This window comes from Pseudonaja textilis, chromosome 3 (genome assembly GCF_049901715.1).
Source record: "Pseudonaja textilis isolate UNSWEBS1 chromosome 3, rPseTex1.2, whole genome shotgun sequence".
In the NCBI taxonomy this organism is placed as follows: Eukaryota; Metazoa; Chordata; class Lepidosauria; order Squamata; family Elapidae; genus Pseudonaja; species Pseudonaja textilis.
This window is the reverse complement of record NC_141992.1, coordinates 132,514,658-132,536,700: the sequence shown is the minus strand read 5'-3', so window position 1 is coordinate 132,536,700 and position 22,043 is coordinate 132,514,658. Positions and strand designations below refer to the sequence as shown.

Here is a 22,043-nt window from a genome sequence, read left to right as displayed (position 1 = left end):
TATATAACATCAAAAATAAGAACAACAATCAAGAAATTACATCTTGCTCCTCCTGGTTCACAGTTGAGGCACCTTAAAGCCATCTTTAATTGTTTCAACTTGATATCGACTACTAGCATTGAATGTAACCTTGATATACTCTTGTCCAGAGGTCCTATCATCTCAGTAAAATGAGATTTGAAAAAGAAACAATGATAAGAACCACATGGATAAAAATCGAGGATTCATAGATGAATTGAAATGGTATTTAGTCCACACTTCAATTTGTCTAAGGTATAAGAAATACAGGATGCAACACACACATTGCCAAGGGAATTGAATTGAAAAATCTCAATATTAAAATTGATTATTACAGCTCACAAATATCACATCTTGGCCTTATTTTTCACTCACATTTTGTATACAGGATATATCCCAGCTTCCCTTTTCCCTGGACAGACCTGAGACTAAATTTTCACTTTGGGTTAGGATTTCATCACTACTCATTGAATCAGGTCTAGTTACAGCCCCGTTTGTTCAATTTCTTACAACTGTTTTCCTTTAATTTGCTCTACCGCAGTGTTTCAACCTCAGCCCCCTTTGAGAAGGGTGGACTCCAACTCCCAGAATTCCTCAGCCAGGACGCTCTAAGGCAAAGCTGGCTGAGGAATTCTGGGAATTGAAGTCCACAAGTCTTAAAGTTGGCAAGGTTGGAGACTTTGGTCTAAGGTTTTCAAAGTACTCTGTGCCCTAAACAGCATTTTATTCCCAAACCGTCCCTTCTGTTCCTGGCACCTAAGTAAGGAAACAGATGCTTCAGCCGTACGCACTGACCATGCGTTAAACCCTCATATTTGCCCCGCCGCTGGGCGGGGCTCGCTGGCTCTCCTCCGCCTCCTGACGAAGCGTGACGTAAGAGATTTCCCCCCCCCCCGTGTCTGTCCAGCCCGGCTTCCGCAGCTGTGTGGCGCGCGAGTGGGGGCGCGCGTGCGCGAGCAAGCGGGAAACGATGTTTTTGCCTTTGCGGTGGATGCGCGAATTTCCCCGCCACTTGCTGGTGTGCGAGAAGAGCCACGTGCAGCACGAGCGATCTCGGCATGTGGCGCACGTGCGGGAGCACGCTTTCAACTGCCGGGTGAGTGCGGGCGGTGGTGGTGGTGGTGTGGAGGAGCGCCCGGCTGAGGCTGTTCAGAAAGGGACGAGAATCTTAAGGGGGCAACGCGGTTCCTCTTTTTATCAACGGCCGTCCATCCAGCCCCGTTGTGGGTTCAGCGGGAAGCAAAATTGCGCGTTTCTTTTAAGGCAGGGGTGTCCAACCTTGGCAACTTTAAGACTTGTGGACTTCAACTCCCAGAATTCTGGGAGTTGAAGTCCACAAGTCTTAAAGTTGCCAAGATTGGATAACCCTGTTTTAAGGCAAAGCAAAGCTGGCTGAGGAATTCTGGGAGTTGAAGTGCACAAGTCTTAAAGCTGACAAGTTTGAAGACCCCTGTTTTAAGGAGAGGCATCTCCGTTAGCCGGGATTTACAAAAACCCACTGAGACCCAAAGGTGTTTTTTCAAGAGGCAACTGGGCTTTCTGGTTTGTCGGTTTTTATTTGAAGATGTTTTCGCTTCTTGGGTTGAGGAAGCTTCTTGGATGAGAAGCGAAACGGGTCTTCAAAGAAAAACCCAGAAAGAATCAACTGAGTAGTGCAAAGGCGTGTGAAGGGAAAGTCTTCAGAGGAAAAAAAAACAAACCAGAAAGTCCAGTTGCCTCTTGGGACAACCATGACCTGGATGACTGAGAATCTCCATAGATAAAAAAAAAACTTAAGATTTGGGGGGCGGTTGAAAGATTTAGCAAATGTGTGGTGGCCCATACTGGAGAAAAGTTGTGTTTGGTCATGAAACATGTCATAATGTGAATTAGAGATTTATTTCTGTGAGTGTGTGTGTCCGACCAAATGTCCACTCATACTTGGCCAATAAAAAATTCTATTTATCAGTTTGTATGCAGCCTCATTCACTCAGGTAACTGCAGGCGGCTTACATACTGGGATTAAAACAGTGTGAAATGATGAGTAGACAAGAAGCAAAAATCCCCCAGCATACTATGGGTAATCCTTGATTTACGACTGCAGTTGAGCCCAAATTTTCTGCGGCTAAATGTTTATTTGTTAAGTGAGTTTTGTCCCAATTTTCGATCTTTCTTGCCACAGTTGTTAAGTGAGTCATTGCAGTTGTTAAATTAGCGACATAGCTGTTAAGTGAATCTGGCTTCCTCATTGACTTTGCTTGTCAGAAGGTCACAAAGGGTGCATCATGCCATAAGATCATAAATATGAGTCATTTGCCAAGCATTCCTTGTTGGAGTAGTGAACAGTGATTACCACTTGCACTTTTTCGTACTTCCTGCAGATTCTGACTCCATTTTTATCTTTGAAGTCAAGAGTTCTGGTTTATACTCCTCAGAAATAAGACTTTATTCTCAGGTAAAGGACAGAAGAATTGCAGTATAAATCTCTTTTTAAAGATTCTGCCAGAATCTTTTTAATTGTTTTGTTTTATTATGTCATCCCTGGCTTACAAGCATATACCAATATACCTGTTCCACAATGCATCTAAATGTGTTTACAATAAAATATTCTTAATAAAAATACATTTAAATAATATAAAAATGCTAATTTAAAAAATTAAACATTCATTTAAAATGGTTATAGGCCACACTGACACTTTCCAATATTTATACTAGGAAGAACCAGTTTAAAGAGGCCTTTGTTACTCTCTAAACCAAATAAAAGAGAACAAAAAATAAAATATTACAGTACCCTGTAGTAACAACATTATTCAGTAATACTACCAATTGGAACAAGTATCTGAAATTTTAATTGCCCCCTCTTTAATTTTATGGTGCTGCTTGTTGCAGCTATATTTTTTAACATGAAATTCTCTGTGTGTGCTGAAAGTACATGTCTACTTATGCATTGTAATTTATGTATATTTAAGTATATGGGAGTATTGTATTATAACTAGCTGGAATGGTATCTTGATATGCCACATCCAACTATCTTAGCATTATTCATTATTTGGTTGGCTTAGATGTTTAATATTGCATTAAATTTTGAATAAAGAATCAAAACACTGCAGTGTAAGAAACATCTCAAGAAATTTTAGACCAAAGAAGAACAAAAAGAGAATTGTGTATTAATTAAAACTGTCTACCAGGCGATTTTTGTAGAACAATCATTTGCTGAACCATTATATTGCAATTACTTGAAAAAATATATTTCTTTTTATTTTACTTTCAGTAAAGTACAGTAATAATAGTCTAATTAAACCATCTACAATGGTATATATGGTATTCTGTTTTTCATCTCATGTTTAAAATCTATTCAGGTCACTTTCATTTCTCAAAAGTTTACAGGATCTGATTGTGGTACTTTAAATATCCCCCCTTTTGCATAATTGTCAGGGAGCAAGATATGTAAATACTCTTGAATCCTTTCTTCCCAATATAGATGAGCAAGAGGAGGTGTTTTGCTTCTCAAAATCTCATAGCAATTGATTGGATTCCCTCCACTGTGTTTCATTTGTAGAATGAAATTAGATGTTAATAACTTGCCTATAGAATTCTTATCATCATGGATTCTGTATTTTTTATTTCATTTCACTTTCACCATTCCAACTATCTAGTTCTAGTTTCGTGTAATAATTTGAGCATCTGATGAAATTAATTAAAAGTGTGATTGAGAGTGCTGAACACTTCATTTTTCAAGCCAGAGATTAATACAGCTATTGTTCTGGAAGTCAATAAAACCAAGAGCAACGGAGGTATAGAACAGAAGTGAATTAGTCTGGCCTGCTTAAAAAGACTAAAAGATAAAAAGCAGCATAGAAATTGTCCCAATATCCTCCTTTCTAACAAGAGTATCAACATTCTAGGAAAGGCCTGAGAAGGAGCCTGTTCAAAGGAGTGTCTGTTGAAAACATTCTTCACATGCCAGGAGCCCAGTGACTGAAAAATTGAAATTCCAATCAGAAGATTAAGACTGCTGAATAATTTAGACAATTACAAGAGATCCGAGTTAGTCTTTTGTAGCCAGAAATTAGAAGTAGTCTGATAACACAGTTTCTGATTAACAGATTTTATGAGAAATCATAAACTTGTGTAAGCTATGCATCATTTCCATTTAAGTATATATATTTTGTTTCATCATAAAAGATAAAATACAAAACAGAAAAGCAAACAAAACAAAAAAATACATCCAGCATGAACAACAAAAAAGAAAGAAGGTTGGTATATAAAAAAAAGGAGAAAAGGTGACCCAACTGCCTACCAGCATCCATCGGTATTCATCTGGTTAGTGTCCTGTCAGTGTGTGAGAGAGTTAAGAGCTGTTTGGAAACTGACACAATATTTCCTCTGTGAGCAAGGAGACAGCGAGGAGGCAGGGCATGGCTTAGCTCAACTGATCTGTACTAAAGCTGATTGCTGCTCTGAAACTAAAACTCCTCTGCTTGTGTTTTGCATTTGAACAGGTTTCTTTTTAGGTGGCAAGAGGGAGTAGAACTCCTTAGCATCAGAGTGTGGTAATAATAATATACAAAATACTAATGCTATGATGGTCATTTCAAAAAATCCTTTCTTGGTGAGCACCTAGAAGCCAAGAGAAAGATCCGTGTCAAATTTAAAGTTTGTAGGCTTTACGGTTCTGAAGATTTTGTGATGATGCATAAATGGTATTTCTCTTTTATATGTATAATATACACTGCTCAAAAAAATAAAGGGAACACTTAACACAATGTAACTTCAAGTGAATCACACTTCTGTGAAATCAAACTGTCCACTTAGGTAGCAACACTGATTGACAATCAATTTCACATGCTGTTGTGCAAATGGAATAGACAACAGGTAGAAAGCATAGGCAGTTAGCAAGACATCCCCAATAAAGGAGTGGTTCTGCAGGTGGTGACCACAGACCACTTCTCAGTTCCTATGCTTTCTGGCTGATGGCTTGGTCAGTTTTGAATGCTGGCGGTGTTTTCACTCTAGTGGTAGCATGAGACGGAGTCTACAACTCACACAAATGGCTCAGGTAGTGCAGCTCATCCAGGATGGCACATCAATGCGAGCCATGGGAAGAAGGTTTACTGTGTCTGTCAGCGTAGTGTCCAGAGCATGAAGGTGCTACCAGGAGACAGGCCAGTACATCAGGAGACGTGGAGGAGGCCATAGGAGGGCAACAACCCAGCATCCGGACCGCTTCAAAATGACCTCCAGCGGGCCACAAATGTGCATGTGGCTGCTCAAACGGTCAGAAACAGACTCCATGAGGGTGGTATGAGGGCCCGACGTCCACAGATGGGGGTTGTGTTTACAGCCCAACACCATGCAGGAAGTTTGGCATTTGCCAGAGAACACCAAGATCAGCAAATTCGCCACTGGTGCCCTGTGCTCTTCACAAATTAAAGCAGGTTCACACAGAGCACATGTGACAGACGTGACAGGGTCTGGAGATGCTGTGGAGAACGTTCTGCTCCGTGTAACATCCTCCAGCATGACCAGTTTGGCAGTGGGTCAGTAATAGGTGTAGGGTGGCATTTCTTTAGGGGGCCGCACAGCCCTCCATGTGCTTGCCAGAGGTAGCCTGACTGCCATTAGGTACCGAGATGAGATCCTCAGACCCTTGTGAGACCATATGCTGGTGCGGTTGGCCCTGGGTTCCTCTAATGCATGACAATGCTAAGCCTCATTGGCTGAAGTGTGTCAGCAGTTCCTGCAAGACGAAGGCATTGATGCTATGGACTGGCCTGCCCGTTCCCCAGACCTGAATCCAATTGAGCACAACTGGGACATTATGTCTCGCTCCCTCCACCAACGCCACATTGCACTACAGACTGTCCAGGAGTTGGGGGATGCTTTAGTCCAGGTGTGGGAGGAGATCCCTCAGGAGACCATCCGCCACCTCATCAGGAGCATGCCCAGGCGTTATAGGGAGGTCATACAGGCACGTGGAGGCCACACACACTACTGAGCCTCATTTTGACTTGTTTAAAGGACATTACATCAAAGTTGGATCAGCCTGTAGTGTTTTTTTTCCACTTTAATTTTGAGTGTAACTCCAAATCCAGACCTCCATGGGTTGCTAAATTTGATTTCCGTTGATAATTTTTGTGTGATTTTGTTGTCAGCACATTCAACTATGTAATGAACGAAGTATTTAATAAGAATATTTCATTCATTCAGATCTAGGATGTCTTATTTTTGTGTTCCCTTTAGTTTTTTGAGCAGTGTATATATGTTTGTGTATATGTATGTGTATGAAAAGAAAGTCAGGTTAAGCTAAACACTGATCTTCAAATTCTTCTGTTAACCATCTGTTATTTTTATTAATATGTAGAAAGTCCACAAATGGCTTCCAGTCTCTTATAAAACTTTGTGGTCCATTATCTGATCAAAGCAGTTAATTTTGCCATCTCTGGTAATTCAGTCAATTTTAAAATCCATTTCTTCAACAGTTGGCTGTGCATCATTTTATCAGACACGTGGGGTGTCAGAACGTTTGCAGCATGACTACCATTATGAGACAACCCAGGAGCAAAACACAGCATACAGAGACTTAGACATTTAATAGTGATTTATATACAATACAGAAAATATATGTGGTAGGCCAAATACCTTTCGTGCAAACGTCTTAACTCTACAAGGAGAACTTCTTCAATGAATACAGGACACAAGAAGAGAGGGAACCACACCCTCTAATGGCTGCAATATATAACCACTTCTTAAAGGGATAGAACCCATCCCTAGTCTTAAAGGCAAATACCCACGCTATGCCGAGTCATTGCATCAGCCAGCTGGCAGCAATTAACTACTGCTGGTCAGTTCTTAAATCTTAATACTTTAACATGGGGTAATTAAATTGATGTTGGATTTCCAAAGGAGATGCTGTGGAGGAGGGAAAGACAGTTATAATTGTAATGTTTGTAAACTGCCTTGAGATTGCGTGATCTACAAGCAGTGCATAAACATTTAAAGCAATTGTCAATATGAGTGTCATGGTGAAGATGAGCATCTACCATAGGCAGAGAAAGCCAATGGTGTATAGTAGACCACTGAATTGGACTTGGATTCAAGAAATGGTATATTATACTGTGGACTAAACACTGACTTCCTGTTTGGTATTTCTATTTTGTGCAAATTCTATGGCGTTTCATTTTTATGTTTTGCAGGAGACTATGTAAAAATGTTGTGTTTCAGTCCATTTTATCAATAAATAGATGATCTGATTTGTGTCCCATATGTTCTTTTGATAGGTGTCCTTTTTGATACCTGATTGTGGAATAGTTCCACAAGCCCTAAAAAATGTGGTTGCTGATTTTGGGGAATATTACCTTGTAAAGAATTTATTTCTTCATGAGCTAGTAGCCCAAGAATTCATTAACACATTTGTGAAAAAAGGTAAGTGAGAATTGACTTAGATAACTGAGTATGAAAGTAGCTTTGTTCTCTTTCCTGAGCTCCCTCCCCAGGGAATACATGCCATCAATCCTGCTCCTAGATTCACAATTGGTAATAAATGATTATAATCTCAGAATACGTTAGAATCCTTAGAAGAGAATAAGTTTCATTTTATTTTCGTTTTAGGGTAGAGGATTCTGTAAATTTCCAAATTCAAATTTGCTGAAATTGAAAATCCACAGCGATGGACATATAACTACAGTATATTAAACCTCATTTAATAATATCTTCATCCTTTTATTTGCAGCATTCCCTCATGTGCAGATTAAGTAGCTAACCTGCTGCACTGCATGAAAATCTTCGGTCTCACATTTTCATTGTCTTTCAGAAGCAATAACCTTTTGTGACATTACTAGAAGAAGCAATTGCATCCCCGTATTGCTTCTGAAGAATGAATCTAGAGGGAAGTATATTCCCTGGCCCAGCTACTGCTGCAGTAGTGTTGGAAGGGAAGATATAGCAGCAGCTCATAAAATTGTTGTAATAATACCCAAGGAACCCTTTTGGTTAGAGATAAATGAGCTTCCTCTTAATAGTGGTTCTCCAGATGAGCTGCTCAGAGCATCCATTGTTTGGGATGATGCTTCTGTCGCTCGTCTGATAGGCTGGGCTTTAATTGAGAGGACACTCCTCCTCCCCCACGGGACTCCTCCCTAGCGACCCCAGTTTTTGCTCAGCCTTCGTGGATATAGGCAGCTTGATTTCCTTTCGCTTGGCCGGAATAGCAAAGGCTTCAAAAGGAGACAACAAAAAGGTTTGCTTTTTAACTCTAAACAAATCATTTAAGGCTTTTAGTTTCAATGAGTCAAGCAGCTCCCTGCGGCATATAACTTGAGTCAAGGGAGCTCACCGTAGCTTCAGATAATGATCTCTCGCCCCCAGAATGATCAGACAACTCACATTTCTAGCCGAGCCGCTACGATCGCCACCGCCCACGCCCAACAGGAGAGGCTCCATTTTTAAAGGGTCCAAGGCTTCTTTCTGTCCCCTGGGAACACCGTCTGGGGTGGGGGCATCAGCTCCATCTGCCCCACCGTGCCTTTTTATTCAAGGGGAAACTACAGTATCGACTCCCCACAAGGTATGGAAGTGCTGCTGAGCCGATTTAACTCATTACATAGCTCAAGAGCCATGTCAAATTCTCAAAACAAATTGAAGCATTCTAAGGGTACCTCCTAAGCAGCAGAAAAAGACACTAACAAGCACCATAAGGTACTAGAAAAGCACATAAAGAAGTTCATGTGGGAGGATGAAGAAAATTCTCAAACCTCATCCTCCAGGCCTACTTCGGCTCCAATCCCCCTCTGCAACCACCCCTGGATCTGTCTGTGTAATCCAGACACAGCACAGATGCACAAGATCAGGTAGCCCATCTAGATCAGTACAAGTGACTCGAAGTGCCTCTGTGGCCACATTGCTCCAACAGCAGCCAGATTCTGTCAAGATGATGACTTAACCGGAAAAGATCCCCGCAAAGATGAGAGTGGATGGAATTAGCAATACATCAATATATCTGCGGGGATGCAGCATACTGCTCTGGCCAACAACAGAGCACTCCTTCCAATTGGAATTCCCTATAACTCCGGTCACTAAGCAGGACAGAGCATCCTTACCCTCAGGTATCTCTCCACAGGAGATTCTGTAGTTTCAGATATACTCCCGCAAGGCATATAGAAGAAGCAAGGGCTATTGATCGGGTGGAGCCAGGAGAACTCTTTCTCCTGCTCAAATTCTCAAATTCTAGTTAGATTCACATCAGCTCAAAATAAGAGGTGATGGTTGATGCTACATCTTGATGACTAAAACAATGCCAGCATCATTTTGTTTATAAGAATTCCATGGCATTATCTGTTGAGAGGCCACTTCCCCTCACAAGGATCTCCGTAAGGGTCCAGGGGACATTTATGCCTATTGTGAACCTCTTTCTGAGGTTGACTATCGGGCTTCCTTTTTAAGTTGGCAGCCCTCACAGAATATAGCATCACAGTAACAGCAAGCGCCAAGGCCTGTGTCCGCCCATGCAGGAAGCTGTTGAGGGCCAGTGACTGCAGGATCACCCAATTGCAATACAGGTCCTGAAAGGTGTTCTCTATTTGGCTTCACAATTTGATTCCATATTCAGTCATCTAATTATGAGTTTGGTAACAGCACAACAATTTATGTTAGTAGCTGTGCACAGATATAACAAAAATATTATCAATAACATAATATTAATGATATCAATATTATTATGAATAATAACAAATTGAATTTACCCCCCAAAAGGGGGGACGGAGCAAATATCAAGAAGATTCCCTACCTCTGTTTACATCAGGCCTCTGGTCCAATCAACGGTCTGTTAATATTGCATACGCATATAGATATATAGATATCTCACCTTGTGGGCTTTAGGTCAGAATCTTCAAGGGCAACCAAAAATACCCCCAGAGGACAATAAACCAACTCAAAGTAGGTCAAAACGTCCTAGAGAGATCTCTAAGGCAACAAAGGATGCCAAGAGACGCCAAAATGCGTTAGATAAGCATATTTTTTTAAAAAAAATGCATGAGGGAGGTTGAACAGAAGTCTCAGTTCTCATCCTCAGCCAAGCTGGTCCCAGTTCCAGAGCGCTTGCTTCAGCAGCACATATACTAAAATTGGAATGATACAGAGAAGATTAGCATGGCCCCTGCGCAAGGATGACACGCAAATTTGTGAAGTGTTCCATATTTCACCTGCCTCCATCCCTGGATCTCTCAACGCCATCCAGGAGAGCCTCAAAGGGACCGGTTCAACCAAGGCCTTCAGCAGTGCTACTTGCCTGACAGACAGTTGTGGGACCACGCCAGAATTTCTCCTCCCAGACGATATCCCTGACAAATTGAAGGCCTGGAGGGACATGGCGACTTGAAGAGGCATCGCAACCGGGGTACAGTAGAAGTTGATGGCTAGGCAGCCTCCACAATCTGACCTTGATTCTCATTTGATTTAGTTTCTATGCAGAACAGACCTTCATTACCAGGAGGTGCCTCCTTCAGGGGAGTATTATATAATCCAGTTACACATTCACATGATGCACAGGATGAAGGAGAACTAGAGACCAGATGGAACAGGTTGAGGAAGGGTCTACTCACGACAATGACCAAAATCTGTCAGAGGTAGATCCCCTAAAAAAAGAGGGAATATCAGACATTGAAGGCATTAAGCCAGACCACCGACTTTCAGGTCTGTTTCGCCCTCAGACTTTTTTCAAGTCTCTGTTGTTTCCAAAAACAAAAAACTACTGCCTGCCTTGATATTCCATTCCCCTTGGCCCAACAATCGTTACTGTAAGAGGGGGTCAGACGATTTAATCATCTCCCTACCAATAGTGTAAGAGGAAGTCATAACTGTCCCACAGAGGTTCTTGGACCTCATCCAGAAACAAGGGGTCTCTTCAGTGGCGTATACCCCTCTTACAGGATATGATAGAAAAATTTTAATTTGGTTTTCTGATTCTGCTAAATTTCTTATAACCACAATAATGGTAATTATCCTCCTCCTCTGGGTTAGAGGTGTCAGAAGATTAGGCCTGGCTATAGAATTTCCGTCCTCTCCCCGGAACCTTTGCATTACTTGCCTTCTCTTTGGGGATCCTGTTAAAGGGAGCATGATGGAGACAGCTATTGTTCATTTATTGGAGATCCAGGCAACTGACCTGTGGCACTGGATCAGCAGGGGCAATTTTAGTTTTAAAATGACTTAATCGGTCCCTAGTTAATAGGAGGCTTAAGATGAGTATACTGAACTCCATACTTCTGAGCTTCAGAAGGGGCGATTTTCTACCCTCCATTGACTTAATGGAGGCCCATCCCCACACTCCAATTAGATCCTCACATAGCAAAACTCTTAGTTTTTGTTATAATACTCAACGTTTTGAATACATTGCACTGTCCTTTGGGTTGTCATCTGCCCAAGGTTCTTACGAAGATTCTGATGGCTCTGGCTGTCCATCTCAGGGGAACACCTGTTAGACAGCAGTGTTATTTAAATGACATTTCATTATTATCTTGTTCATATAAACAGGCAAAGGGGAGGCCTTAGCATTGGTCATCACTAGGAGAGACTTGCAGTCCATTTCTCATCACCCACAAATATGCAAGTTTCTTGCATGGGACTACAATCTTACAGCCTCCTGTAGTGCATTGATACCACATGTGGGACCTCAACAAGGTCCTTACTGCACTCAAGAAAACTCCCTTTGAGCCCATGTAGACCATGAGTCTCCATTCCTAACGTACAAGGTGGTTCTCTTGGTTGCCATTACATTGGCCAGTTACATCTTGGATCTAGTAGCCTTATCAGTTAAACAGGAGCTCTGTATTTTTCACACAGACAGAGTGGGCCTTAGTCCAGGTCCATTTTTCACCCATAGATAAATTTGGGTTTCCACAGACCATAGGAACTGATGTTCCCATATGTTTGTCTGAAACAGACATAAAATCTGGCATGACAATGCCACAGTCTAGGTGTAAGGCGAGCTTTCTGCATATATTTCAACAGCACGATGTGTGTTAGGAAACGAAGGTTATCTTGGTTTCTTTTCAACCACCCACCATTGGGTGCAAGACCTCTTCCTCAATGACCAGTAAGTGACTGAGCACACAATTCCCAAGTCCTATGAGACACAGTCTCTTCCTGTACCCAGGGGCATCACTGCTCATTTGACCTGGAGCGCTGCATGTTGACAACATGGACCACAAGCGCCAATAGAGGAAATTTACAAGGCGACAACATGGGCCTCACCATCGCCTTTTATTTAGAAACTATTAGAATGATATCTTCACCTCTACGGAGGCTGCCTTTGACAGGAAAGTGTTACAAAGGGTCCATAGGGACCAAGAAAAGGGGAATCCGAACAACACAGAAGCCCTCCCTTAGGACACGCCAAGCTTTGGTATGTCCCAAACAATGGATGCTCTGAACAGCTCATCTGGAGAAGGGGCGTTGGTACTTACCTGACACACCCTTTCTCTGCAAGCTGTGAAGAGCATCCATCCCCACCCTTATTTGTCTGGTGGGATGCTATTCTGGCCAAGTATTAGAAAGGGTGAAGGAGAAGAAATATTTCATCACTTCGACTTCGCCAAAACTGGGGACGCTAAGGAGGAGTCCCGTGGAGGAGGAGGAGCGTCCTCTCAATTAAAGCCCAGCCTATCAGACGAGCGACAGAAGCATCATCCCAAACAATGGATGCTCTTCACAGCTCACAGAGAAAGGGCGTGCCAGGTAAGCACCAACGCCCCTTCTGTATTATATTTCCAGTAGTGTTTGACTTGATTTGATTTTTAAAAAACATCCAAACCTTGTGTGTATTTTAGGTTCATGTTATGCTCTTACATACAATACAAGAATTGACCAAGACAATACTGCTGCTTTGCTACCAACAGGTATGAAATCCGATTCAAGATATAAGAGTTGTTATAATAGCTCCAGAATGTTGGTTATTTAACTCAGTGGGATTAAGCAATAATTGCTAAAAATGAGGAAAGATCACAGCGTACATATGAATCATTTGACCAATTACCATGTTTGCATAACTCCAAATTAAGCATGGACATGTACATTTCCCCAAGTCATCTTCATACATAGTCTGTTACACTTTTAACTACTTCTTTTGAAGTGGAGGGATTGCAAAAATCAATTATTACAAATATATATTTGTAAGTTAATTTCATTTTGCACACCTTCTTCTGCATGCAATAAAACTTTCCAAGGGAGAGAACAAACCACCCCTGAAAATACATATGGTGAGCTCCTGCTTCTTTGCATTGTTCTTTATCATCCAGAAAAGAGATTAAATTTCAGAGCTGGCTTTCCTAACTTTTAAACTGAGGCAGAGGGAGAAAAGCAGTTTTATACCTTTTGAGAAATTAAGCAATTTATTGCTTATAAATTAAGCAATTGTTCAGGGCACGAAGTAAATTCAGCTGTCTGAATTCTCTTGAAAAACTGGAATTTAATATCAACGGAGTTAAGCACAAAGATAAGCAAAGGTTTAAAAATGAGGTCATGAATTTGATCTAGAAGACTTTTATGAGGATAAATTAACACAGTTGATGTTTTTACCCCTTTGTGGAATTGTATATGGCGTGTTTTTAGGATGAGTAGTGTTTCATTGCTAATTTTTGGTGTTAAAACATGTACAAACGAAATAGGTTATAACATTCTGAATTATATGGGTTTTGCTTGTTATAGGCAAATTGATTTTATCGGTAGACAAGGATACTTATGAAGAGCTTGGACTGCAAGGCAATTCTTCTTTGTATTCTGGTAAAAAGCCAATGAGATACAGTAAGTATCCATCGTTCATAGATAATATCATATCTTTCTGGTTCTTAAATACTTTTATGAAGATTGCGGGGGGGGCAGAACACTCACGTTGAGACGTGGAAACTGGAATTCAGTGGAGTTCAGTTTGGGAAAAAAAAATCCATCTGTACAGGAAAAGGTGGTTGCCCTGATCCATTAATAGAGAATCCTTCACACAATTTTTTTCACAGGAAATTGTTGGAATAACTGGAGATATGAGATATTTTTTTGAAGAGCTTGTATATGTTTCCATTTGGGGGATTGTAGATATTGGGAATAAAACTGAATTGGGGTCAATATTACAGTCCAACTGAATTATGAAGTCTTGCATATATTTTTTATTATAACATTTAACAGGGTTCTTTTTTGTGCTTATATAAAGAAGGGGGTAGAGAGAGAAAAAGATAAAGCTTTTTAATTATCCAAATAACATGTGAACTATTAACACTTGTTCTTTTTGTTTCTTTAATAGTAATTAAAGTTGACTTGATGGATACAGCTTTCACTCCAGAAAATAAAAAATATAAGAGAATAATTTGGGCCCTGAAGGAAAAAAAGCCACTTGAATTTGATTTCTTACTAATTTGGCAACCTACAGGTAATAGAATTACAAAAATTAATCATTCTTGCATTTGATATGGTTTTAGATGCCTATATGTATATGAAGAACATAACATATAATATGAGAATGAACATTATATAATCTGCTTTTAGGTCTGAATGTAGGATTCTTTTGAATTAAGCTCAACTCTAAGTATCTTAATGGATTCATGCAAATATTTTTTTGGAAATAACACTGCCATTGTACCACTGAGTTTTTTTTTTTTCAACTTGCTAGTTTAGTCTATTTCCCTGGGAATTTCCTTGTGATCTCCTAGTCTATCCTTTTTTAAGATCACCTAAGATCAGCTTATTGTGGAATTATTTCAACTAAAAAGGAACGTTTCTTAATGATTTAAAGAACAACAGTAGGTTTGAATATGAGATTAAATGCAATATAATAGTATATTAAAACCATAATTTGGTAGGAAGGGGTATTTGTTATTCCCAATTGTCTCTTAATCTAAAATATGTAATTTGCAATAATGGTTAGTTATTTAAACTCAGGCAAAATGGCCTAGAGAGGTCATTCTCTGAGAACTGAATCTCTGATTTCTCAAAGGAAAATGGAGCTTAGCAAGATGAGAGGAAAAAGTTGGAAGTCGTAAGTTTTGGGAATTGCACAGATGTAGTTACAAGGATATTTCATTTTAATTCAGTAGATTAGATCTTTTTTTCATGTACCATGACAGGAACTGGAATACTTTAAATCAGGATGCTTATTTTTGTGGCAGTGATTGTCCAACTTTCAATGTGGGATGATGTTTGTTTTTTTAAGGATCAGAAGAAGCAAGTTTGATGTCCTATTTTTCTAAAAAGGAGATACAGGCTCATCGGCCAAAAGTAACTTTTAGCACATTAAGAAATGTGCAGTGTCCAATTCTAAATAGTGATAAATTGCATGGTGAGCCAGATGCGTCATGCAGCACACAAGAATTCTTTGAGTGGCTTGGGGCCATTTTTACTCATGCTGGCTTGTAAGTATGTTTTCATTTATTTACAGTTAGCAAATCAAAAATCAAAATGATGAAACCTTCATCATTCAGCCTAAAATAGATCTTTACCAAATACTAAATTTGTGGGGGGAAATGTTTTTTTTTAAAAAAAACACATAATCTCTAGGGAGGCCTTTGTGACACTTGGAAGAGGTAAATTATCTAGGGATGTGTTTTGAAGAACTTTGTCCTTCTCTTGGAGGTCAGCTGGGCATCAACTTCCATCTGCTTCCAGTTTGAAGTCCTGACTGTTTACTCTCCTGTTACAGTATCTATATAACCTGGCTGCCTTTTTGTCCCTTAAGCCCCTGTGTGATATTGTGTGTTCTAAATTTTACTTGTTTATTTTATGGATTGTAACTTGCCAGAATTTCCTCTGGATAGTGAGTAAGTCACAAATGTTTATGGATGAATGGATCCCAGTGGACTTTTATTAGCAAGAGGATTTACTTATGTATTCATTTATTCAACTTATGCGGGTAGGCATGCAATTTGTATCTCATCCACTCATACATACTCTGGCTGGATAAGTTCTATGCCCCAAAAAGTTGTGCAAGAACTATAAGATAAATTTCATACAACAAAGGGGTCCTTTTTGGGAAGGGGGAATGAGCTTCCTTCAGAACCAAACCCACCCTTCTGCAAGTAAGCAGATTTCTGCAGCGACAAAATAATGAATGAACACTCCAAACAGGTTTTATTTTTCTCAGTTAATTCAGAATAGCCATTGGTAGGGAAAAGAAGGATGTATGAGGTAGCTGGTGAACAAAAGAACATTTAAAAACCCACAAGAGGCAGATATACAGAAGAGTCCATCCTTGCCAAAGATCAAGTAGGAATAACACTTAGACTTATATACCGCTCAACAGTGCTTTACAGCTCTCTCTAAGGGTTTTACAGAGCCAGCATATGGCCCGCAACAAACTGAAACCTTATTTTACTGGCCTTGGAAGGATGGAAGGCTGAGTCAACCTTGAGCAGGTGAGAATCGAACTGCTGACAGAAGAATTAGCCTGCAGTATTGCATTCTAACCACTGCATCAACATGGCTCAAATCAACATCCATTTAGCTTTAGAGATTGAGCACCGTAATGCTATAATAGCTATAATAATCACAGGAAAATTCATCAAATGAAGTAACACCCCCCCCCCAATCACAGCTCACATCATTAGAAACTCCCGGGCTTCCTCTATTACATCAAATTCAACTTTCATTAATTAAAAATTGCAGTTGGAATACTTTTAAGTGTAGCAATGGATGGAAGCATTGAATGTGCATATAGCACATTCAAAGAGCCCTGGTCGGCCAATGATTAGAATGTAGTATTGTAGGCTACTTCTGCTGACTGCTGGCTGCCTGCAATTTGGCAGTTCAAACCTCACCAAGCTCAAGGTTGACTCAGCCTTCCATCCTTCCGAGGTCGGTAGAATGAGGACCCAGATTGTTGGGGGAAATAGGCTGACTCTGTAAACGGCTTAGAGAGGGCTGTAAAGCACTTGGGAAATGGTATATAAGTCTAAGTGCTATTGCTATACATAACAACATAATGAAAAAGGAAAAAGACTATCAGAAGACTCAAGAATTTAGATCCAGAGTTGGATTTAGTTTCTTCCAAACTTAATTTCCTTTCAAAATGCAAATATTAATAAAAGTCTAGACAATCAATAGATGGCATTAAATTGTACATGCAGGAGGCATTGTTCAGTTATATTTGCAAATATCAGTTCAAAATGGAGATTCTTCCAAGTCAACCATACAAAACTTGGTTGCTCCATTTTAGCATTCTGCTGTGTCAGATGCCACTTTGCACTCATATTCTGTCTTTTACATGGTCAGATTTTTCATCTAACTTTTTACTTTTCTGATATTCATCAATGCTGCTTCTGTCCCTTCCTCACCACTACAGCATACCACATTTCATTGCAACCTTGCAATGTTGCCTGTGTGTATTAGTTGCCTGTGTGCATTTCATTTTTTTTCTTTCATTAAAAAAAAGCTCATAACCAAATCAAATGATGTTATAACAGATAACATGATACAAAAAATGCTAAGAAAAAGTGTAAAAAATGTAAAAACAGTAGCATAAAATAGCAGGAACAATCAAAAAGAGGAAAGTAAGTGCAAAACAGAAATATCTAAAGTGTGTACAAAAACGCTAACACCTGTTGGTTTTATTTGCTTGTCTGTTTACGGAGTGCCTGCCATATCTAGATAATTAATCAGTGAAACTCTGCTATAAGGCTCCAAAATATGAAAAAGGAATGAACCCTGAATGGATGTTAAGTGTATATTATAAATTTTAAGCAGAACATTTATTTGCCATGTTCAAATGTTATATATGTTCCAGAGTTGTTTATCTTATATATCTTCTATTTTCAGAGAAAACACATCATCTAATTTTTTATCAACCTATGTATGTCCTCAGCCAAGCACATTGATAGAACAAGTTTTGATGTGTACAATAACTGGCTTTATACCATCAGAAAAAATCATTCATTTATTGGAACAAATATGGTAAGCAGTGACTTGAATCATTATCATCTAGAATTGTGCAAATTAAGGCGTACAGAACGTAGCCATATTTTTGCCATACATTTTTATTAAGTTTTTCTTGTGCCTGCGAGACAGCATTTCTATTCTACTTACTAATTTTTTAATGTGGTAACTGTTATTTCAGTTTACCGCAACCTTCCAAATATCATTTCAACATTTCATTTAAATATAAGGGCAGCAAGGAAGTTCTTTTCCTTGAAGAGCATTTGTGACAGGTCCAGGACAGGAGTGATATTGGATTTCGTTCAGATGAATTGAACGCAGAATGCAGAAAATGGAATAATTAAACACAGCAAGAAGTAATTTTTGCCACTTGAAAAAGTTACATTTGGATATCCCTGAGGTGCTTTTTCAAGAGGCAACTGGACTTTCTTGTTTTTCTTCATAGACATTTGAACAAATATCATGGAATGTGGGGTTCATTTATACAAAATACTGTGGGTTAAAAAAGGTGTTTTATTTTATTTTATGAATAAATAGATATTCCCTTTTTTCATTTGTATGTTCAAAAAATGACATTGTCCATCTATGTTCACGGCATTGAACAATGACATTGTCCATCTTAAAGCGTTTGATCTAGTTACCTACTTGGTTTTGAATAATGTCATTATTACCACAAAAACTCCCGACTACACTTTGAGACAAAATGGAAGAAGACCCAAACTGGGTTGTCTACTTCAAGCAAACAATTACAAATTGTTCCATTACCTCGAAGGGTTATAAATACCCCAATTACCCTCTTGGAGAACCATAAAAACCACTGTTTCACATGTTGGTCTGCCTCCTGTTAAATAAAGTAATGATACATGATTATCACAAAAATCCACTAGTCTTAAATAGAAATGACTAATTTCTCACATTGTACCTCAGGACATATTTTGACTGCAGTCTTATTATGAACCTTGATGCCATTGTCTTGCAATCCCAGTACATGGAAAGAGAATTTGGGTTCCTTTTTGAATAGTTATGGTTTTTAATTTCATATACTTTATTCATGACGTTGTTCCATCTTTTCCAACAGTTGCTACTTTGAAGACCCAAAGCTGGCTCACTGGGTATCACTGATTGTACATGGTTTTGCTGACAGCCCTGTTTCCTGGAAGGAAAATGAACATGGCTTTCTAAAAGGAGGAGAGAATTTGTACAACTTCATCATTTTTAGAAATCTAAGCTACTGGCTTCAAAGGGCAGTAGGAACATATGACACGTGTCCATAAATAATTGTCTTGAGTACCATTCTAGGTAGTAACTGTAAATAAACTTTTTAACGAAAATATTTATTCTTTAGAAGGGTGTGGGACATTTATTAGTTTCTTGACTTAAAAAGTGACTAAAACAGAGGGAAGTAATGTTGATCTTGAAGGCTGAGTATAAATAAGAATTATGAGGATTATACTTTTAACCAGTTTAGTTATGTATGAATTCACAAGTTTCAAGCATTGCGCATTTTTCAAAATAAGACAATAAATTATTCTTGCCAGAACTTATAGCTACATCTCTTAACCCAAAAGTGGAATAAAAATAATAAAAGTTTTACTGTTTTGAAGAACCAAAGGAAATTCCTATTTTACCTTTGTACCGTTAATCAACCAATGGAACAGCTTGCCCTTGGAAGTTGTGGGAGCGCCATCAGTTGAGACTTTCAAGAAGAGATTGGACTGCCATTTGTCAGAAATGGTGTAGGGTTTCCCGCTTGGGTGGGGGGATTGGACTAGATGACCTATAAGGTCCCTTCCAACTCTGATTATCTGTATCTGTAATTATTAACTGATGTACTTTTTGCAGATTAGTAGCTTTTTCAAATTTGTGGAATGGGTTGACCTTTGTATTAATTTTCAGAGTTTCAGTAAGTATTTGGGGAGGATGGCAATGTCCAGGGACAAGATGGAGGCACATATTTTTTGAAGAAGACCCATTCTATCTGCATTCTTTCTTGAAAACTTCAACAATTGGGTCTTGTCACAATGCTCATTTTACAGGAGTGCAATTTCAAACACAGATTGTTTCAGAACTTTCTTAGACTAGAAAGAGTGTGCAAAATTGTCATGACTTTCCCAGAATTGTTTCAATGTTGTTCTGAACATTTTTAGAAGTATTTTGAGTGTAAAAGAGCTGTTTTGAACCCAAAGTGGGATGTTTTGGACTTGGGCAGTGTCAAATTCAAAGTTTTTGCATGCCACTAAATACTGAGTGTAACATTTGAAAGGGGCTAAGGTGAATGGTTACGAGGCACATTTTTTTTAATGAAATGGTTTATAATAAAACAACTTGGAATTATAATATTGATTAGATGTGTACTGGCTTAGATTAAACATATGTAGTTGTGGATCCTAGTATGCAACAGCATCTCACTCAAGCAAATACATCTTCACAGTTCTTTCATTGTTTACTTGAGCCAGTCACAATTAAGAAGGGATTCTGTGTAGCAATTGCCTTTGCCTCAGTTGCTTCTGACAGTTTAGTGGTCAGATATTTTAAGGATAAGTCTGGTGAAATACTATTTGATCAAACCCTACCTCAAAGTCTTTTGGTCGTCTGCTTTGTAGCCTGCCTTTTTTTCCACAGCATGAAAATTGCTTACCTTAGTCACAATTTGAAGAGTGAAAGTGTTCAATCCTACACATTGGAAGGACACTTGGTATCAAGAAAATATCTTTGTAGACCTAATTTACCTCATAAAACTTGAAATAATGCTCCATCAAAGGGAGTAATTTTGTTGTTCGTCTATGCTGCCTTTATCAAGAGAAAAACAAGAATTAGGTGACCTATATCTGATTGCAGGAGTATTTTGATGTGAAGCCCAATTAAATTGTGGCAGCAGGCATGTAATAAAAATACACATGTTCCATCCACTGATTACATCGTCATATCTAAACCAGTTGTTAACATGCCAACATGATTTCTTGGCATTTTGTTGCTGAGCATTTAGGCATTAATTTGGGTTTGATGCAATGTCAATTTCTTAAGATCTCTATAGGAATAAATAGCTGGCTTAAGTTGCCCTGTGTCACATTCAAATTATTTTTAAGATTTACAAATACAAGGTAATATTAGAAAGAACTGAGAGAGACAATATGTTTGGATATGCTTCTGGCAGCACTCCAGAAAGGTCACTGTACTTATTGAAATTTGCTCCATTTTATTTTTATATCTGCTGTCTCTTGAACACACACATACATGCACACAAGCAGCGACAAAACCAAGAAGTTGAGATAAATTTACTTAATCAGCACAATATGAAGGAAGAAGAAAATGGCACTAACAAAACAGGTCCCTCTAAATGTATTGAAAAGTCAGAATTTAGAAAAATTTTCAATCGTTAATGCCAACATTTATTACACCTAATTGATTAAAAATGAAACTAGTTACTTCCTATATAGATATATTAAAACAACAAAAATATTAATTATCCTGTATGCAACCATTACACTCTAACAAATCAATTTTGTTGGTTTATTTAAAATGGCAAGGAGACAAACTCAAACTCCTTCAGGAAGTAAACTTACATTAAAGGGCTGTTGAGTACCTAAACACAAAACATCTGGATTTAAAGGTTTTTGTGGTAGGGCGGGAAGAGGTAAATTATATAGACAGGTGTTGTACCATTTTTGTTCTTACATTAAAACTACCCAGTGTGCACCAGAAGTAGCTCTGCTGCTTTTCTGAAAGAGTTTGTGAGTATCCTCACCAGAGGCACATTTTCTTTCAGAACCTTTCTATCTCCCCCATTTCCCCACCCCATCAATTGTTATAATTTTATTGCACAGAGATCATTGAATTACACCATGCAACTAGCTGAATGCAAGAAGTGCCTCTAATCAAGAACTGGAACTGTATTGGAATTGTAGTTTGGAACAAATTAAAATTTGAACCAAGCTAAAACAAAACATTGCCTTATTGATTAAATCAAATATATCCCCTTAAACAGAAACTACCTGAACTTGCCAGTGAGGCTCTTCATCACCAGCTCTTTTCATCTTCCCCAATTTAGTTACTAAGTGGTTAGATTTAACGTCTTAACAACCTGGACTCTAACTTTAAAAATTCCCAGGTTTGATTGGAGCCATCATTAAAAAAAAATA

General features: G+C 38.9%; 1 protein-coding gene and 1 non-coding gene across 3 annotated transcripts; both read left to right on the top strand.

The window, feature by feature from the left end:
* The first annotated feature begins 881 nt into the window (after positions 1 to 881).
* On the top strand, positions 882 to 20,241 carry RPP40 (ribonuclease P/MRP subunit p40). 2 transcript variants are annotated; one of them, XM_087930799.1, is made up of 9 exons: positions 920 to 1,114; positions 7,278 to 7,422; positions 12,822 to 12,890; positions 13,218 to 13,250; positions 13,699 to 13,794; positions 14,285 to 14,410; positions 15,191 to 15,389; positions 17,788 to 17,922; positions 18,983 to 20,241. In XM_087930799.1, exons 1-9 carry the CDS (start codon positions 989 to 991, stop codon positions 19,176 to 19,178), a joined length of 1,125 nt encoding a protein of 374 aa, XP_087786925.1. In that variant the 5' UTR covers positions 920 to 988; the 3' UTR covers positions 19,179 to 20,241. The 2 variants fall into 2 exon arrangements, with proteins under 2 accessions (XP_026570845.1, XP_087786925.1); XM_026715060.2 differs by lacking the exon at positions 13,218 to 13,250 and having other exon boundaries at positions 882 to 1,114.
* On the top strand, positions 10,089 to 10,195 carry LOC113445753 (U6 spliceosomal RNA). The gene has a single exon (XR_003375409.1). It is a non-coding gene; the product is annotated as a U6 spliceosomal RNA (small nuclear RNA).
* Positions 20,242 to 22,043: the final 1,802 nt, after the last annotated feature.

What these genes read in the sequence shown, in the direction of transcription:
- RPP40 (XM_087930799.1), top strand. Translation starts at nt 989, where the DNA reads ATGTTTTTGCCTTTGCGGTGGATGCGCGAATTTCCCCGCCACTTGCTG. An exon ending in TGCTGCTTTGCTACCAACAG is followed by an intron (nt 12,891 to 13,217) that starts GTATGAAATCCG and finishes AAACTTTCCAAG; the next exon opens with GGAGAGAACAAACCACCCCT. An exon ending in ATTTTTACTCATGCTGGCTT is followed by an intron (nt 15,390 to 17,787) that starts GTAAGTATGTTT and finishes TTCTATTTTCAG; the next exon opens with AGAAAACACATCATCTAATT.